General features: G+C 41.5%; 1 protein-coding gene across 6 annotated transcripts in view; it reads left to right on the forward strand.

Moving 5' to 3' along the window:
* Positions 1-22,332, forward strand: part of ZNF827 (zinc finger protein 827) — a 119,400-nt gene that overhangs the window by 10,123 nt on the left and 86,945 nt on the right. For 4 of the 6 annotated variants that reach the window (XM_083755378.1, XM_083755373.1, XM_083755376.1 and 1 more), the window contains exon 2: positions 21,160-22,170. In XM_083755378.1, coding sequence (XP_083611504.1) covers positions 21,160-22,170 — 1,011 coding nt within the window. Of the gene's footprint in view, positions 1-5,019; positions 5,222-21,159; positions 22,171-22,332 lie in introns of those variants that run through there. The other 2 variants (XM_083755374.1, XM_083755375.1) reach the window with 2 other exon arrangements.

The raw sequence follows: 22,332 nt of genomic DNA on the forward strand, positions 1-22,332 counted from the left end.
CGGTAAGTGAAATTAGGGAGCTCACAAAGCAAACCTGTAGCAAGACTACCCCCTGTAATCGACAATAGTCAAAGGAGGGAAACAAATATATCAATCCAAAGGAATGTGTGTAATTATTTTTAAAAGCATATAATTAGTATAAAGAGTCAGTACCCATGCGTGTCTCACTAATATATATAAAATTGTTATATAGAAGATTGAGCACAAGAAATAAACTGGGGTTCCGAAAAATAAAGGGCTTCTAATGTACTTGAAAGATTTTCCTGTTTTGATTAATGGTGCGTACAAAGCCCCAGCAGTGAGGCAGCAATGCCGTACAAACACTATATCATCAATTAGAGATGAAATTTCAGAAATAATTAGATGATAGATTTATGGTGCTGCCCGTGATGGAATTGCTGTGGAACTGAGGCTTTCTAGATTTGTTGGGATCCCTGACCCAAGTCCCAAACCTTCCTTGATATCTTAGTCTGCATCACACACAAAAGCCTTGTGTACACGGCGTGATAATATCATTATACCATGTTGATGCAGGAGGCTGCTGGGCATAAACATTACAACCTACAATGACAAAGCCTCTGGGGAACCCCTGGATTCTTGTACATCATCCCAGAAACCAGGAGGGAATTGAGCTTGCATTTTTGACACTTTTATTTTTGGATTAATGCATACTGCATACTATTGAAATATAATACAAGTGGGGCCTGCAGCCCACCCCCTTTAGGGTACACCTTTATATTGGTGCAGGAAGAGGAGTTTTTGACGATTTAATTTTTTTTTTATTGAGCTAGATCTTCAAGATAGCCTGCAAAAGAGAACCATAAAACAGATCAAAACAGTTCAGGTTTTTTACTTGCACTCCAGTATGACCCCTACAGGCTGTTAATGGGCTTGAGCAAGCCAATCCCCTCCTCTCCCTAACCCCTCCTTAGGTAGTTTTGATTTCTTTTAAAAACGGGTTTCTTCCTTGTAATTTACAAACCTCTATACCTCTCTTTGCCTAGAGACTCCCACCCGAAGCACGTAGAAACCACTACCTCCTTTTTGGGAAGCCCCATCTTTCTTTCAAACAAATTTGCTTATTGGGAATTTCCTAAAGACTCCTTATGTAAGCTGAGTCTTCATCCACAACCACAAAGTTACTTTCATTTGCCCCAAGTTTAGCTTGTGCCAGTTCTTAATAGTTTTGAGAACCTTGCTGAGAGGTATGAAGGTGTACAAGGGGAATGTCTCTATGTTATTTTCACTGTTTAACTGTTGTAGTAAGTCATGATACAGTTAATTTCTGATAAGAAGATGCATGCAGAGAAAATTGTTAGTCTAAGTGTGATTCCATTACTATCGCAGTGATTGAATGAGTTTGGTGAATTTCTCTCCTCCCCCTTTTTAGTGCAAACAGTGGATGTTGTGCGTTAAATTACCTAAAACTATTGACCCTTATTTTCTCAACCTTCAATTTCCTTTTGATTATTGTCGCTACATAAATAAAGTACTTTGAGGTAGCTCAAACCCATATCTTCCACTCTTCTCTTGTTAAAAATTATATGTCTGTCCAAAGCCATATAGTCATTTCTGATTAACAAGGGCTTGGTAATGTAAAATGCCCATTGATTTCAAATACACACCCATTTTCCTTTGAATGGCGTTTGGGATATGGTAGAGATGCAAATTGAGGTAAAGTTCAAGTGCTGACTCTATAAACAACCCCAATAAGAGGAACAACTGTGTCCAGGGAAACAGAACAGAATGTATTCTTTCAATGAATGACAAAATCATCACCAATTTGTAAATGTAGTTCCCTCCCTGGCATGTCAAAGGCAGGAGTGGGAGAAGGGATTAAGAACAGATATAAAACAGAAGGGTTAGGAAGAGCTGGTCAGTTCGGAATAAACTATTAGTAATTTTCTGTAATTGAATCAAAACAGATCCCAGAACTAGATAATGAGAGCATGACCTACAAATGAGGACTTTTTGGAAGGCAAAAGGGCTTGTAGCATAAGGCTTTGTAAAGCCATGTGATGTCAAACTCTTCACTTACTTTGTAAATAATGATGCTGGGTCTGGTTTCCAGTGTGACCACTTTCTGTTGCGTGGTTTGTTGAGCAAGATACTGTAAATCAAGTGCTGCAGCTGTAATTTTTTTTTTTTAAAGGAAAAAGATTGTACAGTATAGACAGTATATAAGAAAATAGTGCGCGCACACAGATTTCAAACATTACATGATGCGTGACAGTTGGGCATTTTCTCTCTCTGAAATATAGATTTGTATTTTCATCCTTGGATTGTGAATTAGATTTTAATGATGCCAATGGGGAAACATCCATAGCTCAATACTAGAGTACATGCAACCGGGGTGCCAACTTGAATAAAATTTTGTGGGGAGGCAGGTAAGCCCTGCCCTGCATAATCAATGACAGGATGCAGCACACACACACCATTTTAATGTTTTATTGGGGGTGGGCAAAGGAACCTCGGCTCTTAGGAGTTGGTTCCTATGCATGCATACACATGTAAAAGGTCCAAACTACATGGCAGCTCCAGGTAGGGCTGGGAAAATTTTCCAGTCTAAAATCTTGGTGAGCTTCTGCCTGTTGGACCAAAGTTCTGACTTGGCCCACATTCACAGCCATACATTTAAAGCAGTATGATACCATTTTAAAAGGTCATGACTTGACCCAAAGAATTCTGGGAGTTGTAGTTTAAGGATGTTGAAGGAGACCCCAGTCCCCTCCCTGAGCTACAATTGCATGTTCCTTGTGAAGAGATATTGATTGTTAAACCACTCTGGGAATTATAGCTCTGGAAAAGGAGTTAGGGTCTCCTAACAATTCTCATCACCCATAATGAGCTACATCTCTTAGAATTCTTTGGAGGAAGCCATGACTTTATAAAGTGGTATCATAGTGCTTTGAATTTATTGTGTGAATATGGCCTTGGTATAAGACCAAGGTACCAAGGCCTTTTTATACCAAGGTATAAGACCTTGGTATAAGACCTCTGTGTTCTCTATTTCAAAGTACTGCACACATTCAGAATCTAAATGGAATGGTTCTGTGCAGATGATACTGTTAGTCTGTAAAGATTTGAATTAAGTTTTGCTGCCTCATGACCATTTAGATATTGATATAAAACTTTTAGGCTTGGTTCTTTTAAAGAAAAATTGTGTAGTATATGATGCTGTTTTCCCATTCTTCATGTTGTTTGCCACAGATCTAATTTTGCTAGGATCCTGTTGTCCAGCACTCTGAAGCCAGATATGGGCTTAGATTTATTTATAGGTTTTATAGAAGCTGCCCAATAACATTAATCTTGGTGGCTTGCAAACATAAAATAGTAGATGCAGTATTAAATTAGAATATCATAAAACAACAATCACAGCATAAAAGCAGAAGTAGACAGTTGAAACCAGACCTAGTAATGCTTCAAGTAGACCCAAGAAATCAATGGGCCAAAAGTTATGTTTTATGGCTGTTCAATTTCAATAGGTTTACTCTAAGTCTGTCCAACTATGAATGAACCAGGTTTCACCATTAAAAATGAACATTAAAAAAATAATTATAATGAACACTCCCAGGAGCACTTTTTGTTCTGACGTCATATACATGGATTTATATTGGAGCCAGGGTGGAGCCACAAGCTGCCATATTCAATGCAAATTTGGGATCAGTGTCTTCCAACCAAGGCTCCTTGATGTACATTGGTACATCAGTAGTGTGTAGGTATAATCAGGGCTGGAAGCAGGTGCTGAAGGCCCTTCAGTGTTAGTTTGTTTCTGTACCTGGCCTGGTGGGTGCTGGCACTCACAGTGACATGTAGTTACGAAATAACTTGATTTCATGGATAACAGGGAAATTTGCAGCTACCTCCAGGGGGTGGCATACAATAATTTGGTTAAATGTGCAGCAGCCCAGGCTGCTGTGTATCCATCTAACAGCAGACTTGCCTTTTTTCAAGGGCCTTTCATACAGAGTCACTTTATCTAGCAACAATTTCCTTCTAAGAATCTCGTGAGTTGAGTCCCCATTGGTGCTTCACCAGCCCTCTCAGACACACTCCTAGGCTGTTGTTCCTTTTCTGTTTCTGTCTGCCTCTTGCTGTCCCTTTTCCCGCAAGTCAACCCTTCTTAGGTCAGAGCTACAGGTGTTCCCAATGCTCCACAGTCCCATTACATTACCCACCCTTTTGGGAGGTGGGGAGTCTAATTCTTACATCCAGCTAATCCAAACGATAGTCCTCAACTCAGCAGGGTGCTCTGTGCTCTTGCTGCAATTGTCTAGTTATATTTGTCTCGGGGCCCTAAAGAGTCCTGAACCAGTTGCTTATTCTCCTGCATTGATGGTGCTACTTCAGATGTAGCTGTATGCTCCCATCTATGGAACTCACTCCCTTGATTCATTGAATTTGCAAGGTATTGTGTCGTCTTCTGAATCTGTGCCATCTATAAAGTTTGTGCATGACTACAAGACATTGATGTCTTAACTTCTTTGCATCTCTGAGAACTGGTTTTGTCAGTGAGAAAAAATTATTTGGCCGGTACATTGATTTTGTGGCAAGCTGTTGACCTGTTGTTCTGCAGGATCAGGGCCCTGGTATGGTTTGAGTCCATTTTAGTATAGGACAAAGCTATGCCCACCTAGAACTGGCAATGGTTGACACTCTGCTAAACTTTTGTGTATGAACCTCTGTATTTTTGCTGCAATGTAACAGTTAGATGTTTCCACTTTCTCTGGTTTTTGCCTCAGACACTCCCTCACTTGCTATGCATGATTATAGTGCTCCTTTTGCCTCTGTGTGACTTTATGCTGATGGAGCTTCACTGCTGGGCTTACAGTGCTAAAAATATCAACTAATTCAGTAAATATGCGTAGGGTTTGTATATTTTACCGGTACATCTGCTCCATTCAACAATTCTATGGGGAAAGTAGTCTCATTTCCAAACATTACTATATATGGTATGTGGCACGTGGATGACTGCACAATAGATCTGTAGGCCATCATGACATAGGGGAGCATTCTGTCCCAGTTCTGCACAAAAGATAACAAATAGCTGTCAGTGAGAGATTCAAGTTTCCGGTAGCCCATCTGAATGGTAGGGCATGGTGCAGGTTTTTCTTATCTCAAGTACATTGCAGTTCTTGTGGAATACTCACGATTAAAAATTTCACTCTTGATTAGTGAAACAGGAGTAAGGAAAACATGAACCGCGTTCACCTAGATTCAGGTAGGTAGCTGTGTTGGTCTGACGCAGTCGAAATACATAAAAAAATAAAAACTTGTCCCGTAGCACCTTAGAGACACTTAGAGACATGCACACTTCTTCAGATACACTGAAACAGAAGTCCCCAGACCCTTCTATATAGTGGGAGGGTAGGGTGGGGTCTTCTCAGATTTTTGGCATCTGCGCAGACATGGTTTTCGGTGTCTGCGCATGCGCAGACGCGATTTCTGGTGCCACGGAAGCGAGTCCCCACTCTGCGCTGCACCTGTTTAGCACAGTGAGTGGGGGCTCGCCGAGTGGATGGCTCGGTTCAGGGGCGGCTCGTGGGCCGTTTAAATGACCCTCATGGGCTACAGGTTGCCGACCCCTGCTCCAGAGGACTACCATAGTGGCAAACCAACAGTTCTACAAATACTTTAGAGAGTGTTTGAGCTTCTTGGTCAGGCAGAAAGTGTGTCTCTGCCCACTTAGACAATGATCTGCTAGCCCAGAATATTTATTGAGACTTGCTTTAGAGGACTACTTGCTTGTTTGATCACTGTGGGAGCTATGGCTATAACAGAAGTACAGTGGTACCTCAGGTTACAGACTCCGCTAACCCAGAAATAGTACCTCGGGTTAAGAACTTTGCTTCAGGATGAGAACACAAATCATGTGGCGGCAGTGGGAGGCCCCATTAACTAAAGTGGTAACTCAGGTTAAGAACAGTTTCAGGTTAAGAACAGACCTCCAGAACGAATTAAGTTCTTAACCCAAGGTACCACTGTAGTTTCGTGATTACAAGGATTGCATGTATTTTATGATTTCACCCCATCCTTAACAGTTGTGGACCATCCAGGCTAGTAGAGTTTGTGGGAGTCCTGTCTTCCCATCCAGAGCAGCCATATCGTGGAAGAGGAAAACACCTATCCCAGCCTCTGTTCCCCTTGTCTCAACTCCCACCATGTCATCCTTCTGTTCTCCTCCTTTGTCTGACTCAGCTTGCCACTGCATACCTGAGCCCAGCAGTGCTTAAGGAGTCAGTCATGACACTAGATACAAGACTTGGACTTCTTTGAAGGTGGTAGTTCTAGCAAGATTCCTGCTTCATTTTCAGCAGTGGTTCCTTCTAGTGTCAGAGTTATGATTAAATTATCAACATGTTATCTCTCAGCCTCAGAGTTCTTGTTGGGATTATCAATGCCTGACAGAGCATCAGAATTTGTGTGTTGTTTTCCTGGGTGATGTGCAATCTGGTACTGGAACTGGAACAGAGCCAGGTGCTCAAGCCAGCACAGCAACTGTCCCTGTGGCCCGTAGAAGTTATGAAGCCATCAAAGTGAATTGCGAACTGCCCTTAGCAGGCATTATTTTACCAAGAGGAAACGAAAATGCTTAGTAAATATCACTACAACTAGCGGGTCTTTCTTTGTAGTGAGGTAGTTCCTTTCCACTTTGATGGGCACCTTCCTAGCATATGCAACCACTCCCTTCATATCAGCATCGTACTGTGCTAGTTGGACCACAGCAATACCTGACACTGGCGTCTGTATCCAGGATAAATGTTAGCTGGAGGTCTGGGTAAGCCAGAATTGGTACAGACATGAGCCTTTGCTTTAACTCTAGGAACAATCCTTGGCTGGCTGTGGTCCCCTGGAACTTTTGCCCCTTGTCTGACAATTTGTGTAATGGCTGGGCAACAGTGCCAAAGTTAGCAATAAATCTTCTATAGTATGCAAGTAGATCAGCAAAACTCTGTTTCTCAGCAACTGAGTGTGATGTTGGCTGAGACTGGGTTGCTTCTAGTTGCTTTGTCAGAGTCCGTTCCTATTGCATCTTGGTCTAGGTGCTTCATCACAGAACAAATTATATTTTGCTGGTTTCACCTTTAAGTTAGCTTGACAAAGATTCTCTAGTATTGCTGTCATTTTCTGCAGATGTTCTTCAAAAGATATTCCAATGACAATTATGTCATCAAGGTAAACCAGACGATATGTGCCCTGTAGGTCTGCCAAGACAACTTCCATCAATCTTTGAAACATAACTGGAGCACTGCAGAGTCCAAAGGGCAAAGCATTAAATTGTGCTTCATGGTAAATGCTGTCTTGGGTCAGTCATTAGGATGTACCTCTGTTTGCCAGTTGCCATTGGCCAAATCCAGGGTAGAGAAGAAACAGGCACTTCCAAGCAGGTCTAGAGTGTGATCCAGTCCAATAGAACACATCACAGAGGGTCAGAGTGCCACCCACAAATGCAAGGAATATAAGAATAACTTTGCTGGAGTCAGATCAAAATTCTGTCTGGTTCAGCACTTCACTGATTAGGTTGATAATGGTTTATTTGTGTGTTTTTAATTTATTAAATTGGTCAGTTGCTTTATCTTGCCCAGGGCAACCCAAAGCAACTTACAGCCAAATAAATGCCACATCTATACATTAAAATCAGGAGGAAAGAAATGCATTAAAACATCCGATTCCAGACCTTCCACAGGGCAATCATTGGGAGAGGATAGGCCTCTTTCACAGTAATATCGCTTAGCTGTTGAAAATCCATACATATATTTGAATTCTCCCATCTTTGTTCCTTACCAAGACTTCTGCTGCAGCTCGGGGACTTAATGGATGTTTCTTGGTTCCATCATCATCTGCTGTTGCTGACTGAAATCTGCCTGATAATATACTTGTATCCTCTACTACCCCAGTCTCACATGTCTTGTATCTCCTGCCTTGATCAGGCATTTGTCAACCCAGTACATCCCAGGTCATCATCCCTTTTGGAAAAACTATCACTGTAATCTTTCAACAGCTCCTCTCACTGCTTGCTATTGTTTTTATGACACACTCTCTTATTTCAGCCTCAGCCCCTGCACAAAGTGTACTATGTGCTACCTGTTCTTTGTCTTCCTATGAGGGTTATCTTGGTGTTCCTGCCTTGGCGTGATAGCAGTGTCTGGCTGTACTGCCAATACCTCAAGGGCCTAATATTCATAAACCACCACGTCCATATGAAATGATCACAGATTCATGTCTTGATACACACTTGAGGCTCTTGTCACATTGGCCACTTGCATTGGGACTCAGACTTAACTGATTCTTGGCTGTGGTTCACACAATCAGAATCTCATGTTGGCCTAGCAATATGGGGTCTGGCATGTCTTCCCTTCCTTCTCTGAGGTTTTCTTTCATCCTAAGTATAAGCGGTTCACTTCATGGGGACAGTGTCACTGTCTTCTCCACAGAAACTTCATCATCTCTGCTTTACCCTCATTGTTGTAGTGACAGACATTCTATCCTTTATAATGTAGAGGCCTTGTCTAAAGCATCATATGTTTAAAGGAATTTGTCTCCACTAGGGCTTCCCGGGTGGGTCTTCTGTGACTGAACTTCCACAAGGTAGACAACGTGTGCCCATGATGAGGGTAACTCTGATATTTCTATGATGCTGAGCTTGGTCTGGTTTAGAACTTGAAGGCTTCCATTTCTGCCACCATCCTTTAGTTGTCCTTTTCCAGAATTGTGAATGTACAAGGATAGCTTGTGCTCCAGAAGCAATCAAAATATTACATGGAAGTCAATCTATTTTTGTAACAACATAGTATTTTGACCTGCTCTCACTGGCCTGTAAGATACATTGTGGGGGTACTGATTTCTAGGTGGGAGTTTAGCCCATAGTTCCCACCCTGGAAAGTTTCCTGGCATCTTTCAATTATGTTGCTGTGGGCACTCATGTTTAAAATGACTTGTTCTGCCACAGTTCCAACATGGCTGCCACTGTAATTCTTTCCTGCTTGTAGTGGCACATGCTTTATCCTAGTGGCCTTGTCTCACTCGTTCTTTTTGAGACTGTGTGGTTCCCTTGCTGCTTTCAGTTCACTGATGTCACACAGCATTGCTGTCATGCCTTCAAAGAGTTCTTTGAGATTTGAGCCCTATGTCTTCCATGTACATGAACAACATCTGTTTTGGTCTCACACACTTGTCTTGTTGGAGCTGTGCTGTTGTCAGCTGCTTCTGTGGCTTGTTCTAACTTTGTATCTTCTTGTAACCCCTTTAGTTTCTTCTTAAGTAGAACTATTCTGAGTTCCTTCTCAGACCTATGAGCCACAATTTGATCTCAGGCCAGCAGGTTCCTCATGCTGCCATCTTAGCCAGGGTATATCCAAAACCTTGGACAGATTTCTTTTCCTCCACTTTCCTCTTACCAAAAACTATTCAATTCCACTCAGGTTCTGTTGTTCTGTCCAGTGATTGATATAAAGCATTCCTGACAGAAGTGTAGGTTCCCAGACCCCTTATGTTTGTCCTTCAAATATCTCCTGGGCTTTGCCTTGTAGTAGAAGGCCAAGGAAATCAAATTTGGTGGCATCGTTCCAGTTATTTATGTGTGCAGCTCATTCAAAGTGATTGATCCAGTTGGCCCAGCTTGGGCTATTTCCAGTATATGCCTCTGGCATCAGAATAGGTTGTTGCAACAGCTTGTCTCCATTGCCCTGTTCAGTTTCACCAGCAGAACTTTGGGGTATGTTCAGTTAGTGGTTCATTTCCACATATAATACAGTCCTTGCCCGGCTATATGTCTGAAATTGCATCACTATCACAACTGTAAGAAATTTACAAATCATTGGCAATAGGTATGGCCAGCATTGAAGGTGATGCTGAAGCTATTTCATTGTTAGTAATCTCTGTATTAACCCTGGTGGGTGCCAGGGATCACAGTTGATTAAGTGGGTCATGTGAACAGAGAAACTTGCAGCCACATAGGGACCACGAGAATCATAGAACTGGAAGGGACCACAAGTGTCATCTCGTTCAACTCATTGCAACGTAGGAATCTTTTTGCTCAAACCCATGACCCTGAGGTTAAGATTCTCATGCTCAACCAATTGGCAGATAAAAGAACTAAGTTACAAGTGCAACAGTCCAGACTTTTACGTTTTATCAGTTCAGCAATAGGCCTGGAGCAGTGTCAGCGCAATTTGATACCTTCCTTCATTTCAAGGGCCTTTTTCACAGTCTATCAACTATCTAAGGGCTACTTTTCTTTCCAAACGGCTAGCATAAATCTCCATCTTTGAGTCCATTGGTGCTTCACATGTCAGGCATGATGGGACTTGTTGTCCAACAATATCTGGAGGACCACATGTTTTCCATTCCTGCTTTAGAAGTTGCATCCATAATGTTTTACTGTTATTTAGTTTAACTGCTCCATTTCTGTAGTATGTTAGGTTTGCTTCATCTAAGAGGGAGAAATTGATTATAGGCCTAAACAATCAAGAAGCACCTAAATAAACCTGTTTTGCTGCATGCCGTGGATTGAAAAAACTGGGATTATCAAAGCAGGTCCTACATATAATATTGGTTGATGGGCTGGATTCATGGGACACAAATCATGCAGATCTGATACAACACAAAATGTATATGTTTTCTAGGTAGGAAGCCTGGTTGGAATCTCATGATTCTTCAAAGACTAACATTTATTATGGCTAAATATGTTCTATCTCTAGAAGGCCACAGAAACTAATGGATTCTTTCTGTTTTGCAATATACTGCAGATAAATTGTATTGTGAAATAGGAGTTCCTCTATGTCAGTTTTTAGATACGCTCTCAAAATCTCAATTTTCTCATGCCTTTCATGGTTTCAAAAAAGCGGGGGGAGGTTCAGGAAGGCCTCTTATTCAACCTCCATACGTTGATTATATGACCTTTGACTCTGTCATGGGTCATAAGCTGGGGCAGTGCCTTGAAAGGACATGTCTAAGAGTGAGCAATGCCTATTCCACATGGAGTGTTCTGTTTTAGTGCATTAGCCTAGAAGTACTAGTAGCTTCCTAATCCTCTCTTGTTTGACTCTGCTTGTTAACCCCAAGCAATCCTCTCAGGGGCTGAGAAAGCAGCTGTCTTTGGTGAAGAAAACACAGCCCAGCAAAACAAAAATCCCAAACCTTCCCTTTTGACTTTGTATCATCATACCTTTTGGGGAAGTATTACTAATACAGTGAAATATAAGTTGTGATATGGCCATCAGAATTATTAAAAGGTAGATTTCTCTGACATTTATGGGAATAGGAGTATGCTTGCAAACTAAAGGCAGAAAGACAACTGGAAACCTTTTCCCTGAACCCCTGGGAACAGTGCCATATTTGAAGTACATCGAGTGAGCAGGAGAGAGATCTCACATATGCATTGTAAGTGGTCAGTCAGGTGCGCAGTGCATACTAAATATAGCAGTGAACATTACAACTCACAAAACTAGGCACAAAGCAATTGAAAGCAACAATAAATCAGCTTTGTTAGATCTGCTGTGGCTGTGCTCTTATGTCACCTGTTAATGTTTGAGTACTGCCGACACATAAATGAAATCATATTTTTTTTCTGCCTGACCTCTGATGTAAGCACTGTAAACATCATTAAGAATTGTGAAACAGCTTGGACAAAAGTTTTGCCCTATCATAAGTTTTTCTTCTCCTTATGACACCATGGTTGTCGTTCACAGCTCTTGGAATGGAGTGAGGTATAAATTGAATGAACGAACAACTAAGCATAAACTTTAAACCTTTTTTTGTTTTTAAATATGTTCAGTAGTTTCATATAACATACTTAATTTCTTACTTTTTTTACAATCAAAAGACCTGTCTATTTTGTCATTGATCAGGACTATCCATTTTAGGAAAGCAATTGAAAATAAAACTGCCAGGGTCATAATGCTATTATACCACTGCCTAGTCTCAACAAGAATATTGCTGATCTAGAAACAGGGCAGAAAAGGGGGAGCAAGATTATCAGGAATCGCAGAAGGGAAAGATTACAATGTTTTGGAGCTTCTTAATTTGGGGGGGGGAGGGAGGTGAGTAAGGGGGGGACCAATGTTTATATAATTATGTATACATGGTGTGGGGAAAGTGAATAGAGAAGTTTCTCCCTCTCTCATAAAACTAGAATCAGGAAGCATCCAGTGAAGGCAGAAGGAAAGACTTCTTCACAATGTGCATAGTTATGGAATTTGCTAGATGTAGTAATAGCACCAACTTAGATTTAAAAAGGATGAGACAAGTTCATAGTGGATCAGGCTGTCAGTGACTGCTAGTCATGATGGTATAAAGGTATAAAGTCTATTTTCAAGTTCAGCAGCAGAATGCCTCTGAATACAAATGGTTGAGAAATAACATAAGGAGAAAGCTGTTGTCTTCGCATCCTGCTTTAGGCTTCCCAGAGACAACTAAGTTGGCCACTTTGTGGAAGAAGGCAGTGCTAATGGTCAACAATGGTCAACACAATTTCACTGTTCTACATAGTTGTTTGATGATAAATCGTTTTCTCATTTTGTACTTTTCTGTTGTGAACTGCCTTGGGATCTTCGGATGAAGGGCGGTATACAAATTTAATAAATAATAAAAACTTGGAACCCAGTGAAGATGCAGTACCAACACAGGTTCTCTGAACACAAGTACATTCAGCAATGTCGAGGTTGCTATATGCTCATTCCTATGACCAGTTACTCAACATGACCTCTTCACAGAACTAATGTTTTCTACATCTGCTGCCATTACCTTGATGGTCCACAACCAAATCCTAACAGTTGTGAGCCACTGATTTGTAGTCCAGGATGGGTGAGTTAGTGATCCGCAGGCTCATGCATACCAGATGTGTGCCTGCAACAGACATTTTTTCCTAGCTGCTTCCTGTTTGGCATATCCTTTGCCAAAATCCACTTTTAAATTTCTTTGAGTTTAAAAATTGCCTTGTGGTTTGCTGTTAGCTGCAGAAAAGGAAATGTCCAGAAAGCTTTTAGTGTGGGTGTACCTTACCTCATTGGAACATGGCCAGAGGGCCTAGAACTGTGACCTAAATATTACTAATAATCCAAATTCTGCAGTAGGAAGACATTTTGCAAAAAATATATGCATAAGCCTAATCAATTATATTACAGTGGTACCTCGGGTTAAGTACTTAATTCGTTCCAGGGGTCTGTACTAACCTGAAACTGTTCTTAACCTGAAGCACCACTTTAGCTAATGGGGCCTCCTGCTGCTGCCACGCCACCGGAGCACGATTTCTGTTCTCATCCTGAAGCAAAGTTCTTAACCTGAAGCACTATTTCTCCACTATTTAGTGGAGTCTGTAACCTGAAGCGTATGTAACCCGAGGTACCACTGTATTGTACTGCAGAGTGTATGTGAACAGCATTGCAGAATTTGAAAAGTATTCTTTCCCTTTGTTTCTGGGATTAAGGAAGTAACATTGAAACTCACAGAACAGTTTGGAGCAATTGGTGGGCAAAACAAGAGAGTCCAGGGCAGGGGGGTGGCTGAGGGCAGAAAAAAATGCAGAAGCGATATCCTGACTCCTAAAACTCCCTTTATTACTTCTGCCTTTATCTGATGTCTAAGCCTTTAATAGAAGCTGCCAACACTCCATATGTTTGTGTTTTTGAAAGTGATAGCTAGGGTACTTTAAATTGCTTTTACTGATGCCTGCAAGGAAAGGAAACCATATTGGTTCCCCAGCTTCCAAAATGTGGACACCGTAGTATTCACAGGACTTGCAACAGAATGTTGCAGTTTAGAAGACTCTTGTTCAAGCCATGTCTTTTTCCAGAATTCCCCCATTCCTTTCCTTACCACCTACTGTAGTGTTCTCTTTCTTTGCCTTAAAAGTCAGTCTTGCATTATTTGGCCACTGAAGCCCTTTCTCATTTGGCAGTTTTGTTTTTTCTCTTTGATTTCCGCTTCCCCCCCAAAAAGGTTTGTGTGTGCTCTTGCAAACCTTAGGATATCTGAGCCTCTTGTGCATGGAAAGGGCCATTTGGGTGACATAAGCATCTACACTCAGAGAATGAGCTCACTATTATTACATATGTAGGAATGTTAAAATCAATTCAGAGCCCCTTCCTGATTGCATTGACTTCTTTTGAGTGCTGGTTCTATCTTAGAGGCATGCTTTATAGTTTATCCTCATTTTAACAGAGCTTTCTATTCGATAGACCCATGAAAACAAGAGCTTCAGTATCCAAAGAAGCATGGTAAAGCATTTTTATTTGTGCTGGCCAAACAACAAAAAGTGTGGGCTCCAGGAAGAGCAGTATTTACTCAAAGACAGGCAACCCAGTTATCCTTGGATTGCAGACCACAGCCAGACATTACAGGCTGAATACAAGCTGCTGCAAGGTGTGGCCCCTTTGCATTGAGGAATCTTTTTGCTCACCATGGGGCTTGATTCCACAACCCTGCGATTGAGAGTCTCATGCTCTGTCACCTGAGCTATGGGGAGCCACAAATCATTACTCAGTACCTTTTGCCTCTTCTTTTCAAAACCAGTTCTAGTTCTATGCATTTCATAGTAAGTTGCATGGATTTTAGAGGCAAAACAGTCTTAAGATAAAATAAGAATGATGTTGGCACAACATAATGGTGCCTAACTAGAGATCATAAACAACTGTTTAGTACATACTAGTGGTTTTTTATGTTGATTTTTATTTTATATTCCCCAATGAAAAGTTTTGCCGGCTTCATGACAAAATGAAATTATTCTAAAACGCATCAAAAAAATTTAAAAAGAGAGATATACTTCTTTTTTGTGGAAGATCAATATTCTTTTAGTTCAAGTGGTCAGGTAATCAAACCTTGCAACACTGTGCTCCAGTTTCACTGCCCACCCATAAAACAGATATAAACTTGAAAGGATACATTCTTGGAGATAAAGCTAGAACATATGGATTGTAGACATTTTCCCAAGAGGGGGAAAATATTTATTTTTCTTTGAAGTTGAGACTCATGTGATTCTAGATATGCCAAAGAGAACTCAAGCTGTTTCGTGGTATTTTCTGTCTCCTTGAGGACATACTGTAGTGGCATGTCCATTCCTATAAGTTGCCTGTACATAATTAGTGCTGATGAAGGCAAGGCCACACACAACTCGGAGTATGATTCCATCCCTTAAGTTTTGTTGGCTGGGCATGGCAGCAGTGCTCCTACACCAACTTGTGCTAATGGATCCCCTACATGAGTACAGCTAGCTCCCTCTTCCAACCTTCACCAAACATACTGAGTTAGGGAGTGAGAGTGTAGGATGTACAGTGTCACAAGCAGGGCTTTCCACTTCCCTTTATTCACACATTAACATTTCATGTGACCAACACGTGACTAGGGCTTTGCTCTGCAGTCAGCCATGACATACCACTAGAAGTATGTAACCCCATGAAGGGACAGCATGGGTCTTATCAGAGGGCTTTCCTCATTCTGCCCCCCAGATCTAAAGAACTAGAAGCATGAAAGTGGGTGCTTTGGTGGTGTGGGCATGTGGGCTACTGTGAACAAAGGAACCTTTTTGTGCAATCAATGAATACTCAGCAGTTGGGGAAAACAGAGACACACCACAAGATGATTTAAAGAAGAAAGTATTCAACAGGTGCCAAAGAGACAATAGAAGTATGCCTGACTGATATGCAACAGGAATGACTTCTAAAAAGTAGGTGCTTCTGCCACAGATTCTGGCACAGCGTAAAAGAGACCTCCTGATAAGATGGTATCTGGAGGATGATGCCCTTTCTTGCAGAGAGCAGTGATCAGTTGGTTATACAAGGGATGTGATTTAGCAAATAACTGGGTGCTGGTGTAGCAATCCTGTTATCCAGCAGGTTGTAAAGTTGCCACATGTTCTACTTTGCAAAGGACAGCCCTCTCTTTGAAGGAATCCTCTGTTTGAAGGGCTGCCTGGTCTGTGTCCAACTTAAAGATAATGAAACAGAAAAGGGGAGATCAGGAACCTTGAAGTTGCTCATCAACAGTTGGCAGCACTTTGCCACACATTCTTCCCTGCTATGGTGAAATGCACTGTTATTTCTATTTAGAGCACAGTCCTTTTAAATGTGAATTTCTGCATATTAATTGGCAGCTGCAAATTTTATGCACATCTGCTGCACCTTTTTTTGTCCCCTTCTTTGGTGATGCACATTGTCAAAAAATTAGAAATGCAGGTACCCACACTCAAAGGTTGTAGAAGTATTCCCCATTGAGGGAAAGTCCGGAAAGTATTCACTGTGTAGAAAGGGAGCATAGTATAGGTGTGCAGTGATGTGATGGGTGGATGGCAGTGCATTGTCCAAGGACACAGCCAAAGTGTAACGAGTGTTAGTTTTCGTTTCTGCAACTCCAGTTTCTGCAACTGCAGTTCTTATGATTACATTGGCAATGGCAACCTGGTGTACCAGGGCTATAGAATAATATCAACTACTTACAGACTCCCTACAAAACAACAGCATTCTTCTGGTAATGGAAAATAAATTTCTTATGAGTAAGCGTTCTAATATAAAGGTACAGATTTATTTTTATAATGCTTTTCCTAATAAGCCAATTGTAATTGCATTGAGCCTGTCCTGGTAATTTAAGACTGTCTTGATAATTTAAAACGATATCTTCTTGTAATAGGTATTGATAATGTACAGATAAAAAAACAGAAGACAAATAAAATTCTGGGAAGTAGATAATTGGCTGATCTATCAGCCTTAGAAGTGTGTGTGTGTGTGTGAGAGAGAGAGAGAGAGAGAGAGCGCGCGCGCAATAATTTGTTGGCTATGTGAAAGTTAGCTTGGATTGCTAAAGGAGATAGTGGTATATATCAAGTAGAAAGGCATCCTTTCAGATGAAGAAATGAACCAAGTTGTTGGCCTGTGTTTCTTTAGAGACTTCCTTGTTTATTTTTGCAAGGTATTCTTGGAACTGATTTGCTAATAATAGAAGCATAGGGTTGGGCATTGCTTCCTCTTGTCACATGATAGAACCACCCATTCAGCAATTCCCCACACATTGGTTTAGGGAGCCACACAGAGTTCAGTGGCACAGCCTGTGCATGCCCAAGGTCCTAGCTTCAGTGAATCTGTGGCATGTCCAGATAAAATGAGGAGGACCATCAGCTCTAGGGGCCAAAAGTAGACTTCAGGCCTCCCTGTCCATGCTTTTTTTCCATCTGGAGCTCACAAGAACTCAGCTCCGACACCTCTCAGGTGGGCACCATTGCCATTCTGAGAGAACAAGGGAGGAGTTCATGGTGAGCTCTGGCACTTCTTTTTCTAGAAAAATAGCACTGCCTATTTCACACCCTCCTTGAGTGTTGTTGGTTTTTTTAATGATTTTTATTAAGTTTCCATTTACCGAATTACCAGATTAGACATATCATACCAATTAGTCCAAATTATATCAATCCACACCATAAAGTCCAATTATTTTCCGGATTATAAATTTTTGTGGGGGGTACCCATGCTTCTCGATTGGCCGGAGTCCATACATCTATATTTCTGCTGCTTTCCTCCTCCTTGAGTGTTTTTGTGTGGCTGGACTTGGCTACTGCTTTTTGTTCACTTGGACAAAGAATGTGTGCGGAAACTGTACTGTAAAGATAAAATTAAAACTGCATGCTCCACTGTCTTTTACCTCTGGACCCACCCACCAGCACCATGTGGCCCTCAGATGATTGCCCAGAAAGGAATGTGGCCCTTGGGCTGAATAGGGCTCCCCATCCTTGAGATAAAATATCTTAGGACTAGGGCTGAGGAAGGCCTCTGCCTGAAGCCTTGGTGACCTACAGTCAGTAGACAATGCCGGGCAATATGGACCAATGATCTAGTGCTGCATAAGGCAGCTTCACATGCTGTGCTGTGCAGTCTAGGCCATTGTGCAAATGCAGAGAACAGGCACATACAAAAATGGCCACAGAACCAACTGCTCCAGGTGAGTCCAGTTTGCAAGCCAACCAGTCCTCTGACTTTCATCCCCCAGGTGCATTTTAAACAAGCAAAATAGTCTTCCCTCATCTTGTATTTAACTAGGTATGGGTTTGCCTCTCACACAGATTGCTCAGTAACTCTTCAACTTTGCTGAATATTGCTGGTGCATGATGGAACACGCTTGCGCACTCTTCTTACAAGTCAGTGCTCTCTGCACCTTCTTTCTCCCCTGGAAGAGAGACTGCAATCTGGTTGCCTTGGCGACCTTGGCAGGTTTAAATGAGTAGCTGCACTAAAAAAAAATGTTGCTTGCATCCAAGTGCATTGATGTTTTAATCTGAGTGGCCTTTAAAAAAAATTATAAAGGGCATTGTATTCTTCATGGCTCAACATTATTATGAGGTTGAAGTACTCTTGTGTCCATTCTGAGGGCCCACAAAGGTTTTCAATACAGTTCTGAGGAGGAGGAGACTCTTCGTTGGGCTGGGGAGATGAGGTGGTGTTTTAAGAAGCTGATTAGAGGATGAGGTCAGGTCAGGTTCTAGCTTCAAAACTGATTACAGGCTGTTGAATGTACTGAACCAGGGAACAGCTAGTTTTTCTTTATAATTTATTGGAATGAGTACAAAGTTAAAGTGAAGCTTTCATTTCGGGGTTCACCAGTCCTTGTTAAAGGCGGTGGTTTTGCCTTTAAAAAATTGTAACCTTCAAAAAACAGTGTTTCCCAAACAAACAATTCCTCCTTACACTAGCCTGTGTGCTTCTTCAAGGTGGGGTATGTGGATGGTTTTTATTTTATTTTATTACACTATACTGCACTTCCATTCATCATGGAACCCAAAGCATCATAGACATGGTTCCCATCTATGCAGTGACCCAACCCAGACCTTCAGTAAGGTGTTGGCCTCACATGGCAGTAGATCATATCTTGAGCCTCATATACCTCCAAGTTATATCTTGGACTGTCAGTTATGAGAAGTAGTAGGGTTTGTCCATAACTCCTATGAAGCTGCCTCATACCAGGTTGGGCTACGTATCTGCCTAGTCTAGAACTGCAGAGGTCTTTCACATCACGTACTACCTGATCCTTTTAATTGGCAATGCCATTGTTTGAGTCTTGGACCTTCTGCATGCAGAGCACATAGTCTACTACAGGATGTTGATTCCTCTCTCCTCTTTGCCCTGTCCCCATCCATAACAGGCAGCTTCTTTCCTGTGGACCCACCCTTCTTGTCCATTGGTTCCAGAGGGCTTCCAGATCCAGTATTGTATCAAATGTTAATCCTAGGAAGAGTAGACCCAGTAAAACTAACAGACATGACTAATGTAGGTCTGCTAATTTCAGTGGGTCTACTCGTGAGTATAATTTAGTTGGACACTTCATACTACTTGAAACAAATATTTTCCCTGCCACACTTTAGCAACAACTAACTGGATCTCTCATAGCATTTAAATTGCAATTCAGCAAACGTCTAAATGGGACATGTCTTGTTATTTTGCTGTTCTTCAGAGTTCTGCTTTTTATTAATTGATCCTGTTAATTGTCTGATACAGATTTATGTTTTGTATGTTTGGTGGAAGTATAAATGGGCTCAGTTAATAATTCTGTATCCAGGTATTCGGCCATTAATGTTACCAGAGTGATTTTTTTAAACCACCTTTATTTACTGTATCATCACAGTATTCATGTCATTAGATTCTACCTTCCCCCAAATATTCTTGGTGACTCATGGTAGTATAGTATTTCCATGACTCTTTTTATTGTATGAGGTGTTCTCTTCTTAAAGCAATCCTGCTATTAAAGATAACTGGCAAGAAGAGATAGCATCCATTTAATTTTAATGTTACTATTGTTCTTTACTGCATTTTGATTGGCCAGCCTGGTGCACAAAAAAGTCCTTGGTCATATCTGTGTCTCTCTGAATGCCTATTGTGAGCAAGAGCAATCCAGGGTCACTGCCCTTTAAACACTGCCAGTCAGTTCTTGGGAGGGAGAAGATATGTTAGAACTGCCAGTGATGAGAAAATGTGGTTAAAGAAGCAAACAATTTTCAATTGAAAAATGACAGTTCTATTGGAAGCGCTCTTCATTTTAACTCCCCCCCCCCCCTTTAGACTACAATCTTATGAAACAGCTAGTTTCTTTCTCTTCCAAGGAAGAACTGACTTGCTTTTTTATTTTAAACTGGGGGCAGGGAGAGATGAATCCGTGTTCTTGGAGCCTGATATAATGATTTAGAAATAAACATCACATAGTCATAAATCTTAATATTTAGCAGTTAAGTGGCATTATGCTGGATTGAGCTATGTACAATTTCTGGGTGGGGTCCAAAATATTTCATGTCATGTCTGAATATAAGTAAGGAAAGAGGTCCCTGGGAAGTGGGATTAATTATGAAATCTGAGAATTGTAGCTTTGTGAGTGGAATGGGGTTCCTAATAACTCTCAGCACCCTTAACAAACTACAGCTCCCAGAATGCTTTGGGGGGGGGAGCTGCGACTGTTTAAAGTGGCATAATACATATCATATCAAATGCATAGTGCTGATGGGGCTATAATGGCTAACTGTGATAGTCATATTGCAAATACATTTGCTTGTCCTTATTTCTCAAGTCAAGCATACAAATGGTTACATCAAAGCCCTAAAGGATGAGTGTTCTCTGCTTTTTCCTATATCACATATTGAAAATTTTCTCTTGTGCAATATCTAAAGCAGCATGTAAAAATAGTAAAACACATTACAGTAAGCCCCACAACTTACGTGGGGGCTATGTTCCGAAGATTGTGCCTAAAGCCAAAGTCACATATAGCCGGAACATACTGGGTTCAATTGGAGGTGGGATTGCCAACGTCTTTTTTTCCTGGATGCTTACCCTCTTTCTGCCCCCCTTTTATTTTTTTTATTTTTTTGCCAAGCATGTAAACCTGAATTTGCACGAGTTAATTGTGCAACTCATGAGGTTTCTGTATGAAACAATCTACAATTGAAGTACCGCTATTTAGTGCAATACACTGTGGTTGGCGATATATGCCAAATCAGCATCAATGGTATTGGAATCTCTGGGTGAGGAAATAGGTTTTAAACATATGCTGAAAACGTAACATAGTTGGTGCTAAAGTTGTATCAAACTAATGTTTATTGAGAATCTTTTTGTTAACATCATAGGACCTCATTGAGTCCTATAGATACACTTAACTTGGACAGAACTTGAAATGAAAGTGATTCCCTTTGATTCTCCACAGATGGTACCCGGCAGGAAGAAGCTGAAGGTGAGCTTAGTGAGGAAGATCACTGGTTTGGAAACTCTTCAGAAACCCCATCAGAAGCATCCTATGGAGAAGTCCAGGAGAACTTCAAATTATCCTTTGAGGATAGGATCCAAGAACAGTCCACATCTCCAGACACTTCCCTGGGGAGTGCAACTCCTAGCAGCAACACCCTGGAGCTAGCAGCTGTTGAGAACGAGGCTCTGAGGGACGTGTTACAGAATAAAGAACACCTTTCCCCCGGTGTGTCTTCTGCATGTGAAGATGACACTCCTGGCCCCAATAAGCCACTGAGTAGTAACCTGAGACGTCTGCTGGAGGCTGGTTCTCTCAAGCTAGACACTAGTGTTGCAGTTAACGGCAGGGTTGAGTCCCCTGTAAATCTTGGCTCAAACATCTCCTTTTCTCCACCTACGCATCATGCTCAGCAGCTAAGTGTCCTTGCTAGAAAGCTGGCTGAAAAACAGGAACATAATGACCAATATGGCGCCAACAACCGGTTTATATGGAATCAAGGCAAGTGGCTGCCCAACTCGGTGCCATCTTGTGGTTTGTCCCCGGACTCAGCCATCCTAAAGTTGAAAGCAGCTGCCAATGCAGTCCTTCAGGACAAGTCGCTTTCTCGAACTGAAGATCCTATCAGGTTTGAAACCTTTTCTTCGCCATTTAGTTCCCAGTCTGCAAGCTCCACCTTAGCCGCACTATCAAAGAAAGTCAGTGAGAGAAGCATGACTCCTGGTCAGGACCACCCAGCGCCAGCTAGCTCTTTTCTTTCTCTCGCCTCAATGACTTCTTCAGCAGCCCTTCTCAAGGAGGTCGCTGCAAGAGCTGCAGGCAGTCTTTTGGCTGAGAAGAAAAAGTCACTGGTTGCAGAAGATCCCCTGCAGCTTTCGGATATGAAGCAAGAGAAAGTAACTCCACCGCAGTCTTTGGAATTATTGTTACTCCCAGCCCCTAAAGGAAGAAGTTCTAAAACCTCTAATCCAGGTATGAGCTGTCATTCTGCTGAGAGTTAAAGCATCGTATGCATTTTCAGTTCTGCATTGTTTCAGAGCGTTAAGGAAACACAATGAAGCAGAAGGCAGTTAAAATAATGTATGTGATGGATCAGAGTCCTTAGTCTCCTGCGTGTTTGAAAGGAAACTGGAG

This window comes from Podarcis gaigeae (assembly GCF_964106915.1).
Source record: "Podarcis gaigeae genome assembly, chromosome: 9".
Taxonomy (NCBI): domain Eukaryota; kingdom Metazoa; phylum Chordata; class Lepidosauria; order Squamata; family Lacertidae; genus Podarcis; species Podarcis gaigeae.